This window comes from Sarcophilus harrisii, chromosome 2 (assembly GCF_902635505.1).
Source record: "Sarcophilus harrisii chromosome 2, mSarHar1.11, whole genome shotgun sequence".
NCBI lineage: Eukaryota > Metazoa > Chordata > Mammalia > Dasyuromorphia > Dasyuridae > Sarcophilus > Sarcophilus harrisii.
Genome location: NC_045427.1, coordinates 224,850,408 through 224,864,239, shown reverse-complemented (window position 1 = coordinate 224,864,239; position 13,832 = coordinate 224,850,408). Strand labels below are relative to the sequence as shown.

The window sequence follows — 13,832 nt, the reverse complement described above, 5'->3', positions numbered from 1 at the left end:
CTCACACACACACACACACACACAAGGCAGGAAAAAATTAGCAAAAAACAATAACAAAAAAAGAGCTTGATGATAGAAAGATAATATGGTGATAGGGAAGATAAAAACATAAACTTAGAAGAAGACAATAGTGTCTAAATGACTATACATGAAGAGTCAAAGAAAAATGCAATTTGTTCTCAGATCCCAAAAGAATTCCTGGAATAGCTATTAAAAGGATTTTATAAAAATTAATGGACTACCTGAAAACCATAATAAAAAAATCTAGACAATATCTTTCAAGAAATATTAAAAAAAAAACTCTCTGATATATTAGAACCAGATCCACAAAATAGAGGTTGAAAGATTCCATTGATCACCATGTGAAAGAGATCCCAAAATGAGAACTCCCAGGAATATCATAGCTAAACTCCTTAGCTTACAAATCAAGGAAAAAGTATTTCAAGCAACCTAAAAGAAACAATTCATATATCATAGAGCTAAAGTCAGGATTACACAGGATTTGGCAGCTTCCACATTAAAGAACTGAAGGGCTTAAAATATATACCGGAAGGCAAAAGAGTTAGGATTACAACTAAGAATTACCTACCCAAGTAAAATTGAATATGATCTTTTAGAGAGAATGGTGTGGGGGTGGAGAATGAATATTTGATGAAATAGAGGACTTAAACAATTTCTAATTAAAAGTCCAGAGTTGAATAAAAAAATTAATTTCTAAATACAAGACCCAAAGGAAACATAAAAAGATAAAAAAGGAGAAAGAGAAAAACATAAGAAATTTAATAAGGTTAAACTTTATATTTCTATATGACAAGATAATATTTGTAACTCTTAAGAACATTATTACTATAAGAGTAATTAGAAGGCGTAGACATAAGATATAGATGTAAGATGATTTTGCTGCCATGATACCAAAAAAAAACCAACCCCAAAATAAAGGTGTGAAAAAGAAAATTGCCTTAAAAGACAGAGGAGGGATGAGATTGAATGGGGTAAATTATTCCCCATAAAAGAGACATAGAAAAACTATTACAATGGAGGGGAAGTTGAATGGTGTTGATGATGGGGAGGTAGGGCAAAGGTTAAGCCTTACTCTCATCAAAATTGGCTGAAAGAGGGAATAATATAAGTATCAGTTCAATGTAGAAATCCTATACACCCTATAAAGAAATAAAAAGGGATGGGAACATTAGAAGGGGAGAGAGAACTGATAACAGAGAGGGTTTGTTGGGGAAGGCAGTGATCAGAAGTAAAACGTTCATAAGGAGAGAAAGGTAAGGGAGAAAGGGAGATAAACAAGTTAAAAATAGCATGGAGGTAAATACACAATTAGTTATCATAACTATAAATATGAATGGTATGGACACAGCAATAAAACAAAAGCAGATAGCAGAATGTATCAAAAACCAGTCCTACAACATGTTATTTATAGGAAATACATTTAAAACATAGAGGCACATACAAGGTAAAAGTAAGGAGCTGTAGCAAAATCTAATATGCTTCAACTGAAGCAAAGAAAATGGTGGAGCAATCATAATCTCAGTCAGACAAAGCAAAAGCAAAAATAGATCTGATTAAAAAGATAAATAATGAAATTATATCTTGCTGAAAGGTACCACAGAAAATGAAGTCATATCAATACTAAATATAGATACACCAAATGGCATAGCATCTATTTGAAGAAGTTGAACAAGTTAGAGAAGGAAATAGATAATAAAACTATGCTAGAGGGGGGGCCCCTTTAAATTTCTCCCCTCAGAACTAGATAAATCTAGCCAAAAAAAAAAAAACAAGAAAGACATTAAGGAGGTGAATATAAGTTAAATATGACAAATTTCTGGAGAAAATTGAATGAGAGTAAAAACACATATAATCTTTTCTCAGCAGCACATTGGCACCTACATTAAAACTGACCATATATTAGGACACATAAACCTTATGCCCAAATGCAGAAAAACAGAAATGATAGATACATCCTTTCTAGATCATAATGTAATTAAAATTATATTCAATAATGAATAATGGAAAGAGATGTTAAAAATTAATTGGAAATTAAATGACCTAATCCTAAAAAAAAAAAAAAATCAAAAAAGCTATCATAAAAACAATTGGTAATTTCATTAAGTAAAATGACAATGAGACAACATACCAAAATTTATAGGATGCAAGCCAAAGTGATACTTAAAGGAAAATTTTTATCTCTAATTGCCTACATTGATAAAATAGAGAAAAAAACAGATCAATAAATTGGGTAGGCAACTATAAAAACTAGAAAAATAATATTAAAAAAAGTTAAACACCAAATTGATAATACTAAAAGTCAAAACAGAGAGTAATAAAATTGAAAGTAAGAAAAACATTCAATTAATAAATATGAAAACCCAATGAAATAGATAAACCATAAGTTAATTTGATTTAAAAAAGGAAAGAAAACCAAATTATTAGTATCAAAAATGAAAAAGACAAATTTGCCACCAATAAAAAGAAAACTAAGACAATTGTTAGAAGTTATTTTACATGCCAATAAAATTGAAAATCTAAATGAAATGGATGAACATCTACAAAAATATAAATTACCCAGATTAACAGAAAAGGAAATAAAATACTTAACCCAATCTTAGGGAAAAAAAAGAAATTGAACAAGCCATGAGTGAACATCCTAAGAAAAAATCCTCAGGACCAGATGGGTTTACAAGTAAATTCTATTAAACATTTAAAAAACATTTAATCCAATACTATATAAACTATTTGAGAAAGTAGGCAAAAAAGGAATCCTGTAAAATTTCTTTTACAACACAAATATGATGCTGACACCCAAATCAGAAACAGTCTAAACAGAAAAAAATTATAAACTAATTTCCTTAATTAATATTGATGCAAACTTTTAAAATAAAATATCAGCAAAGAAATTACAGCAACATATCAGATGGATCATATATTATGACTAGATGGGATTTAGATCAGAAATGCAAGGCTGGTTCAATAACAGGAAAACTCATTGTAAATGACCATATCAATAACCAAAATCATATGATTGATTATCTTAATAGATGCAGGAAAAAACCTTTGATAAAATACAGCACCCATTCCTATGGAAAACACTAGAGAATGGGAATAAATAGAACTTATCTTAAAATGATAAATAAAATTTATCTAAAACCATCAGCAAACATTATCTGAAATAGTGATAAACTAGAAGCCTTCGCAATACAAATTGGGGTGAAGCCAGGATGCCTATTATTACCTCTTTTATTCAATATTGCACTAGAAATGTTAGCTATAACAATAAGAGAAGAAAAATAAATTAAAAGAATTAGAACAGGCAATAAGGAAACAAAGATGTCACTGTTTGTAGATGATATAATGTTATACTTAGAAAATCCTGAAAAATCGACTAAAACACTACTTGAATTATTAACAATTTTAGTAAAGTTGCAGGATATAAAATAAATCCACACAAATCATTAGCATATCTATATGTTACCAAAAAAAAATGCAACTGCAAGAGATAGAAGGAGAAATTCCATTTAAAATTAATTATAGACAATATAAAATACTTGGTAGTCTATCTGCCAAGACAAATCCAGGAATTAAATGAATACAATTATAAGACATTTTTCACACAAATAAAATAAACAACTGGAAAATATTAATTGTTCATAGGGAGGCCAAGCCAAAATAATAAAAATTACAATTCTACCAAAATTAATCTTTTCAGTGCCATATCAACTAGACTACCAAAAATTTATTTTATAGTTAGAAAAAAGAACGAAACTCATCTGAAAAAACAAAAGCTTACATATATCAAGAGAATCAATGAAAAAAATTTTGAAAGAAGTTGGTCAAGCCATACCACATCTCAACTGTATTATAAAGTGGTTATTATCAGAACAATCTTGTATTGGCTTATCAAATAGAATGGTAAATCAATGGAATACAAATAGTACAAACTGTAGATACAGTTTGTATATGATTAGTAAATGATTACAGTAATCTAGTATGTAATAAGCCCAAAGAGTCAAGCTTTTAGAACAAAGCTTTTTAGAACAAAAATTCATTATTTGATAAAATCTACTGGGAAAACTGGAAAACAGTACGACAGAAATTGAATATTAAGATAAGGTCAAAATGGGTACATTATTTACATATAAAGCATGATACTATACACAATTAGAAGAGCATGAAATAGTTCATCTGTCAGATTTATGGATAAGGGAAGAATTTAGAACCAAAAAAGATATAGAGAGCATTACAAAATGCAAAACAGATCATTTTAATTATATAAGATTAAAAAGGTTTTGCAGAAACAAAACCAATGCAATCAAAACTATAAGGAAAGCACAAACTGGGGAAAATATTTGCAACAAATATTTCTGATAAAAGTCTCATTTCTCATATATATAGAGAACTGAGTCAAATGTATAAAACATACAAATCATTCCCTAATTGAGAGGTAGTCAAAAGATATGAACAGGCAGTCTTCAAATAAAAATATCAAAGTCATCTAAAGATATATGAAAAAATGTCCTAAATCATTGTTGATCAGAGAAATGAAAATTAGAATAACTCTGAGGTGCCACCTCACATCTCAGAGTAGCTAATATAATTAACAAGAAAAATGCTGGATGTAAAAGAGATGTAGGAAAACTGGGACACTAATGTGCTGTTGGTGGACTTGTGAACTGACTCATCCATTCTGGAGAGTAATTTGGAATTATGCTCAAAGGGCTATAAAACTGCATAGCCTTTGATCCTCCAATATCATTGCTAAGTGTATATCCTGAAGACATTCAAAAAAAGGGAAAGGGACCTATTTGTACAAAAATATTTTTAGCGGCTCTTTTTGTGGTAAAGAAGAATTGGAAATCAAAGGGATGTCCATCAATTGGGGAAGATTGGCTAAATCATCTCTAGTATATGATTGTAATGGAATATTATTGTGCTGTAAGAAATGACAAACAAGACAATTTCAGAAATAATTGGAAAAACTTATATGAACTGAAGCATAGTGAAGTGAATAGAACCGAAACAGCATTGCATACAATGACAGCAATATTGTTTGATAAAGAATTGTGAATAATTTAGCTATTTTCAGCAATACATTGATCTCAAAGGACTAATGAGGAAGCATCCTATCTGCCTCGTGAGAAAAAACTGAAGTTGATTGAATACAAACTGAAGCATGTTATTTTTTACTTTTTTGTTTTCTTTTTTCTTTAATTTTAGTCTTCTTGTACAAAATGACTAATATGGAAATGTTTTACATATTTGCACATGTGTAACCTATATCTGATAACTTACCATCTTGAGATGGGGGAGAAGAAGGGAGACAAGGAGGGAGAGGAGAGAATTTGGGACAAAACTTTAAATAAAAATGTTTAAATTTTTTTTAATTTTTTAAAGTCAACATTACTTGAGTGCTTAATCATAAGCACCTAGAAGCAGCAAGAGGGCACAGTGGATAAAGTGGTAAGTATGAATGGAATTAGGAAGACTTAAGTTCAAATCTACCCTCAGAAATTTTCTAGCTGTGTGAAAAATTCACTTGACCTCTATCTTTTTTAGTTTTCTCACCTATAAAAATGGAGATAATAATAACATCTGCCTTCTAGGCTTGTCATGAATGAGATAATGTTTGTAAAGTGCTTAGTACAGTGTCTGGCACATAGCAGGCATTTAACAAATGCTTATTTTCTTCATAAGGGACATTATTTTTATTCCAAACAATCTAAAGAAATAAAAATTTAAACATAATTGAAAAATTAACAACTAAAATTTATTTTAAAAATACAAAACAAGAAACAAAATATCATTTTTTGAGACATTAAGTTGTGTTTAAGTAAACATGCCACATTATGTGCACACACTTGTGCTTCCTATAGAATAAAAGCCAAACTACTTATTCTGGCATTCTAGGCCTTACACAATTTGGCTCTCAGCTACATTTATAGTCTTCTTTTAGTCTATTACCCTCTTTTCAGTCTTTTTGCAGTCACCTAGGTTGACCCCAGACCTAGAACACAGCAGTCCCTCATCATCTCTGCTTCTTTCAGAGTCATCTCAGATATCATATCCTATGTGAAATCTTTCTTGGCTCCCCAAATGAAAGTGATTTTTTTCACTTCCAATTTTTCTTAACTCCTCCTTAGTCAGTTTTTCTTCTTTACCCTCATCACATTCTACCTTGTATGATATATATTTGTGTACCCCAAACTCATACCCCAAACTCAAAGTTAAATATAACCTCATAAAGAGCAGGGGATTATGTCATTTTTCAACTTTGCATTCATAGCAATTTACAAAGGGAGTTGTTCATAGTAGGTGCTTAATAATGTTTGTGAAATGATCTTCAATAAACATGAACCATTGTTGCTATTATTTGGCTCATTGGTAATTGAAGGTAACATAATTAAATATTGAACATTAAAAAGCAACAAACATATTGGCAGGGAACATTCCAAAGCCACAGAATGGAATTTCATTTCAATCAAAATTAATGGCACATTTATTAACATTCGGGGCTCTGGGTTATTGCCCCTAAACCATTTCTTTTTTGTGTTGGATCCTCTGGCCAGGGGCAGCCATTAGCCAGTTTTGTAAACATCCCTAAAAACCACATTATCTTGTCTCTGAGTGCCCCAAGGGCATTAAGGATCCACAACATCATTGCCCTGGGGGCTATTAAACTGTTCCATCAGGCTGGGCACTGAACCATGAAGTAGGATGAACTGAACTGGGTTGGGCAGGCACTGTGGAAGGACTGGCAAGGCATGCCCAGGAGGATGGGGAGGAGTCACTTTTATATTATAAATTATGTTTTATTTTTGCTTCAGACATTCCCCAAATAACTAATTGTTTGACTGAATTCAACCAATTCCACAAATATTCATTAAGCACCGACTCTATACTAAATTTTGCTCAGGGATATAGCAATATATATAGTTCTTATCTTCAAGAAATAGAATCAAGGATTGACAGACCTCTTAGGGAACTTAGAATGTAGACTATCAAAGCTGGTAATAACTTTGGATCATACAAGTTAAAAGCCAGAAAAGACTTTAAAACAGAGAATGTAGATTATTAAAAATCAGAAAGGACCTACAGCACATGAAATGTCAGACGCACGAAGGATGTTAGAATATAAAATCTTAAAGCTGGATGGAATCTTAGAACAAAGAACAAATGTAATGTGATCTAGAAGAGACCTCAGGATACAAGAGATTTTCTAGAGCTGGCTGGGACTTTAGAAATCATGTTGTCCAACATCATTTGATAGAAGAAATTTCAGTATATTTTCAAATTATATATATTCACACGAAGAAATTAAACATAGTTTAAAAGAAAATGCAAATCTGTACACTAAATGTGAATGAAAATGGCTAATATAGTTTCAGTAATGGTCTTCCATGGGCCTCATTGCTTCCTTCACAGTCAGAACATAATAGTGCTGTTATAGACTTTAGGAAGGGTATTTTCAAGCTGGGAAACATGCTTGCATATTAAGAGATTAAAAACAAAATCCATTTGCCTCTGCTGCATTTAAAGGTTTATGTTTAGGGAAATGATGTTTTTCAGCTCTTTAAGCTATCTGACAAACCAGATAGAAATCCCAAACCATTTATTTAGCCTTGAAATCCAGAAGAGGATGTTGTCAGATATTCTCTTTAGCCCAAGAGTCTCTTAGGCAGAGTTGTTAAATAGACAGTCCATGGACTCCATGCAGACAACACTCCCAGGTGCTGCCTGAAGTAGATTAAAATGCAATTAGGAAATATTTAACCAAATAAATAAAAATACAATAAAATTTAGGTAAATATTACCTTTTTAAAATAAGTCAATACATGGCCCATAGAGATCCTTATGTATAGATTAAGGAGCTCTCTATTTTGAGTTTAACTTCAGTGCTCTAAAGCAATGTCCCAAATTGTTTAAACTTTTGGACAAAGCAGAAGGGGAAGAGTAAACAGGTGAAAATATGGAATCATAGAATTTCAGAGCTGGAAGAGATCTTAAAGGACAGTTCAGCCTGAACAGAAATACTCTCTACAACGTGATAGGTTATCCATCAAATCTCTACTTGTCAGGTCTTCACCTCCAGTGACGGGAAACTCACTACTTCCTAAAATCAACCAATTCTACTTTTAGAAAGCTTTTATGGTTAAGAAGTTTTTTTTTCCTTTCATTAAGCTTACATGTGCTTCTTTATAGAATATCTAGAGCTTTCATGATACTGAATTGATTAACATCATCTAAGAAAGCATTTATTATCTGTATGTAAGCATTAGATTAACTTTAGAAATAAATGTGGCACAAAAGGATCAAATGTTTTCCCATGTACATTAAAGTGATAAAACTGACTAGAATTAGCCCTGCAGGTTGTGACTATGGAAGAACTTTTCATTTTGTGATGCTAAGCATCTAACCTTTGATAATGGCCTCATTAGAGAGAATACTTTTTAAAACTTGTCTTGTTTAGTTGGTAAATGCCAGCATTGCAAGGTCCTTTCAACAGTAGAATATAAAATGTCAGAGCTAGAAGGGACATTTGAAATCATCTTTTCCCCATTATTTTATAGAGGAAAAGATTCAAACTATCTAAGAGCACAGAGAGAGGAATCGCTTTCAGTTTGGGGCCTGGGGTGAAGGACACAGGCTGATCAGAGAAGGCTTGGTACAGCAGATGGCATTGGAGCTAGGCCCTTAAAGGTTGAGTGGAATTTCAGCAAGCTGAGGTGGGCATGCAAAAAGCACAGAAAAGAGCATTCCAGTTACATAAAGAGGGGGCGTCGACCAAAGGTCAGAGAAGGGAAGATCTTTGACAAACACGAACATTGTTCCGTTTACCTGATGGATTAAGTAAGGAAAGGAGAGCATGTAACAGAACCCAGGGTTGGTTCAGGCCATCCTGTCTGAATGTCGGGCTAGGGGGGTTGACTCTGGTCCGCTGGCCTTTTATTTTATTTTTCAGAGCAGCTTTGGAGAGAAAGAGCAACCAGTAGGTTAGCACAGTTGAAAGAGCACAGTGTAGTGGAAAGCACTTCACTTGGGAGGCTGGTGCCGGGGCTGGAGTCTCATCTCGGCCACTTACGGGGCAAGTTACCTCCCTCATAATCGTAGTCTCTTCATCTAGGAAGTGACAAAATTACACGAAACAACCTACAACATCCTTCCCATCGCTTCCATTCTGTGATTTCTGTGAATGGAACTGAGCATCTTCCCCCCACCCCCATCCCTGCAGAAAAAAACACCATGCGCTCTCCTTTCTGTACGGCCAGTCAAGAGTTAATGCGGCCCTCGGTCTCTCTTCCCTCCTGGAGGTGGCGCTATTTGGCCTTTCTTGCCTGCTCAACTTCCCAGGCTTTTCCAAACAAGTGCGGGACAGAATTGCAGGCAGGAGCCGAGGCTCAGACCAGACTTGTTGATCTCCGCGAAGAGGCGGCGGGAGGAAAGCCGAGAGAGGAAGCCGAGCAGCCCGGATTGAGTCCCCCCCAGCAAGCCTGCAGCTTCATTTTTTTCTCTTGCCTTCCCCCCTCAATTGCATTTCCTCTTATAGCTGCACACACAAACCCAGACGCGCACACAGCCACATCCACTCCAACAGTCACACGCTCACCAGACCCAGCACCCGAATACTGAAGATTAAAGACGCGTTTGCAGCCGGGATTGGGCGGAGGGGGGAGCAGCGAGCCGCTGCCCAGCGAAGGGAAAGAGGCCTGGCACAGCCCTGGCCCCCGGGCTGGGGGCGAGCTCCGCCCGACCGGCTCCCGCCCGCGCTGGGGGCCGGCAGGGGCTATGCCAGGGCCCTGGCGACCGGAGGCTGCCGCTGAAGAGGTAGGGGACCGAGCCGGGGCTGAAGCTGAGCCAAGGATGGAAGGTGGTGGCGGCAGGGTGCTGGGTGGTGGGGGGAGAAATCTGCTGGAAGCCGGGACGCTGCGGGGCGGCGGGGTGGGGGCGGATTCTGTGTGTGTGTGTGTGTGTGTGTGTGTGTGGACGCTTTCCTTCTCCTACCCTATCTCCGGTCCTAGTCCAGCGCAGCCCTCCCGGGCCGCGGCTCCCGAGCACTGGCCAGGGATTGGGGGACAGGGGAGGGGGACAGGGAGGAGCTGACTTGCTGATTAACCCGAGTCTCTAGCTCTGCTCTGGATGTGGAGGGCGATTTGGGGAGGGGGGAGAAGGAAAGGGGGAAACCTGCGGGAGCCTGGGGCGGGGGGAGGGGAACACCACCATTCCCAAACAGCTGGGAGCACGGGGCATGGATGGGTCGAGGCAGTCGGGGTCAGAGAGTCTTCCCCTTCCCCAGGGTGCGCGGGAAGAAAGAGGACAGAGAGGAGGAGAAAAACATTTGAAAGATCAGAAAATACAGCCCAATTCCCCGCCTTCCTCTCCCTCCACCTCCCGCCCCCCCACCCCACCCCCAAGCTCGGGGAAACGCGCAGAACCAGAGTTATAAAAAGCATCTGCAGGAGGGAAAAAGAGGAGGAGGAGTGATCCGCGGAGGTGGGAGGGAAAGAAAAAGGAAGAGAAATGAGGCTGGCCTGGGAGGACTCCTGCTCCCTCTCTCCCACCCCCATGTGTGTCTGTGTGTTTGTCTGTGTGTATTTGTGCGTCTGTAACTGTAGACATCAGAGGTCCAAGATCTTTTGGCTCTCATTCCCCTCTAGTCAGGTCACTCTTGGGCTGGGGCTGCGTGCCTCTGGGTTTAGAGGTCATTGAGGATGGGGAAGGTGCGAGATTTAGAGACTTTAGGGGTCTCGGGGGCGTGTTCCCTTCCCTTCGAGGAAAATCTGGGGACCAAAGACCTAACAAAACAGCTGTTCGAATACTCCGTGTACCCACAGGCCCCGTTTAGTTTCTTCTCGCTTACTGTCCCTGCTTTATCTCTAGACGAATTGGGAAAAGGAGGAAGCAAAGCCCCAAAGCAATCTACTCTCTCATCATATCGTATTTATTGGAGAAAAAACTGAAACTATTTAAAAAATACACATACAAAGTTTTTCCTTTTACAGAGCCCCTGACGCTTTTCTCAGGGTCTGATGGAAGCCCCCAGTCATTAGGTTCAGCACTTCGACGGGGCGGACAGCGCCCCTGGGCTGAACTAGCTGCTTTGCCCAGAGCCGAAGGGTTTCTTTCCCAGTTCTGGGGCACTTACTCGAACCTCCTCCACCCCCTCTTCTTCGGGATCCGGGACACAGTCTAGAGGCTGAGCGTACCGCCTCAATCCCCCCCTCCCCCTCACCTCTCGATAGGGATAGAAGGAAGGAGGCGGGCTTCAGCACTAACAGGAGGGACAGCGCTCTGGTCGCTCCGCCTTCAGCCCAGAGCCTCTTAGCCCCGAGGCTCAGGCGTGCAGCTGACTGGGCGGACAGAGCGGCCCGGGGACTTACAGACGCTGGGAGGGAGGGAGGGGGCGTCTCTGGCTGGGCTGGGGGTTCAGGCTGCCCCTGCCCAGACGCAATGAATTCGATGCCTGTTCCTGTCTTGCAGCTGTCGGGATGGAGGTGAAGGGGGACTCATGAGGAGGAGCCACCGCTGACAAAGACCTCCCTCCAGGGGGCTGGCTCCAGCCCCCCTCCCAGTCGCGGGTCGGACTTATTGATCTATTTACTTGGGTCAAGGGGGGGCGGGAGGGAGGGCGAGTGGCGGCGGCCGGACCCGCGATGCCGTCGGGCATGACGAAGCATGGCTCCCGTTCCACCACCTCCCTGCCGCCGGACCCTATGGAGATCATCCGGAGCAAGGCATGCTCCCGTCGAGTCAAACTGAACGTCGGGGGACTGGCCCACGAGGTCCTGTGGCGGACCCTGGACCGCCTGCCCCGCACACGGCTGGGTCGACTTAGAGACTGTAACACTCACGACTCGCTCATGGACGTCTGCGATGATTACAGCCTAGACGGCAACGAATACTTCTTCGACCGTCACCCGGGAGCCTTCACATCCATTCTGAACTTCTACCGCACTGGCAAGCTGCACATGATGGAAGAGATGTGTGCGCTCTCCTTCAGCCAAGAGCTAGACTACTGGGGCATCGATGAAATATACCTAGAGTCTTGCTGTCAGGCAAGGTACCACCAGAAAAAGGAGCAAATGAATGAGGAGCTGAAGAGGGAGGCAGAGACTCTGCGGGAGCGAGAGGGAGAGGAGTTTGACAACACATGCTGTGCTGAGAAGAGGAAGAAGTTATGGGACCTACTGGAGAAGCCCAATTCCTCTGTGGCTGCTAAGGTAAGCCTGGGCTAAGTAAAGTCTCTTTCTTCCTGGGGGAAAAGCCATGACCAAAAGGGGAGGAGGAGAGCAGTCTCAGAGACTGTCTTTGGAAACTTCATGGTCGTGAGGGACAGAAAGAGAAAAAAAGCGGACACTGTTACTTGAGAAGCAAGTTGTGAATTGTATGGTAGGAATGGGCAGCAGAAACAACAGCCTCATCCTTTTCATTTCTTTTCTCTACTTTAAGAGGCTGAGCTTTTTCTCAATCACCCATTAGTAAGTGGTAAGGCTTTTCCCCACTCCCCCATATCAACCATTACATGGCTCTCTAAGTCAGAGCTGAAAAAGAATGTTCTTTCCTAAAACTTAATGAAAAAAGTAAAGGAAGTAGGATGAGGAGTGAAGCACTGTCTAAAATGGTTTACTCCCTAGGGATTTCTTAGTCCACCTTAGGGTTAGTTCTCATTTTCATTTCTTGCTCTTATGCACTGCCCCCTTTGTTTCTTTGGCTGTGACCATAATCCAATAGCAGGTCTTGGGAAGTTCATACCCAAAAAGCCTCCAGTAAGGTGCTTACTTCGGCTCAATGGATTTATCTTACTATTTCAAGGTATGAGGTAGGGGGTTCCCTTTAGATTCTGACTTGCCAATAAATCTCTAAATTTCTTATCATTTTGTGCTTTTCCATACTCAGAATGAGAGAGGGGAGAGGAGAGGTATCTTCCTATCTTGGTTAGGGTCAGCATCTGTCAGAGGTTGTTGAGCACTTGGGTTTACCGGAGGCATCTTGGGTTAATCCTCTTGTGACCTCTATGTGTTCCTGGGAGAGAACTGGTTATCTTCATTCCTGATAAATTTGTGTTGTGGAATTTTCTCTAGCCAGGGTTAGGCTGGAAAAAAGCTGAAGAAGGAGGATGTTAAGACTGTTCCTGGGTTGACCCACCAGATAGGGGAATCCCCACCCCCTCTGTGCTCTTTCTCTCTCTCCCTCCCTCCCTCCCTCCCTTCCTCTCTTCTTCCCTCCCTCCCTTTCTCCCTTTCTCTCCATCTTTATTCCAAGTCTCTTTTCTTCCTACCTCTCTACCCTTCATTCTCTAATCCAGTATGTGAAGATTTCAGAAATCTAGTAATTCTGGGAAGTTGCATGGTGGGAGAAAACAAGAGACTAGCCTTGTGCCATTGAGAGGGAAATGACTCTGATGAAGCTACTAAGCTACTAAGCTTTCTTCCTGATTCTACCAGGTTCTACCCTTTTGTTGAGCAACTGAAATTGTCCATAGATGACTAGGGAAGAGGATCAGGGCTATTTTGTTATCATGGAGATGAACTGAAGCAGAAACCGCCTTGCTGCCAAATCCATTAGAGGTGACAACTGCTGATGATTTCCACCAGCAGGGTCAGTCCCACTGAGCCACTGTTGTTTGGAGTCTGTAAGTAGCCACTACTACAGCAAGATCTTGTTTTTGGAGAACCACAGAATTTCAGAGTTGGAAGGGACCTCAGAGACTAGGTAGTTTGATGGTGCCTGAACAAGAGTCCCTGTTACCAAATATTGGATAGGTAGTTAGCTAAGTAAAAGCATGAAGTTCTTCAGTGGGGGATGAAGGGGAGAGGAAAGGACAGGGA

General features: G+C 39.7%; 1 protein-coding gene across 1 annotated transcript in view; it reads left to right on the top strand.

The window, feature by feature from the left end:
* Positions 1-9,351: 9,351 nt before the first annotated feature.
* The window catches only part of KCNB1 (potassium voltage-gated channel subfamily B member 1), a 122,527-nt gene continuing 118,046 nt past the window's right edge, over positions 9,352-13,832 (top strand). The window contains exons 1-2 of the mRNA XM_003757701.3: positions 9,352-9,831; positions 11,485-12,224. Of these exons, the coding sequence (XP_003757749.1) occupies positions 11,658-12,224 (567 nt within the window). The 5' untranslated portion in view covers positions 9,352-9,831; positions 11,485-11,657. The remainder of the gene's footprint in view (positions 9,832-11,484; positions 12,225-13,832) is intronic.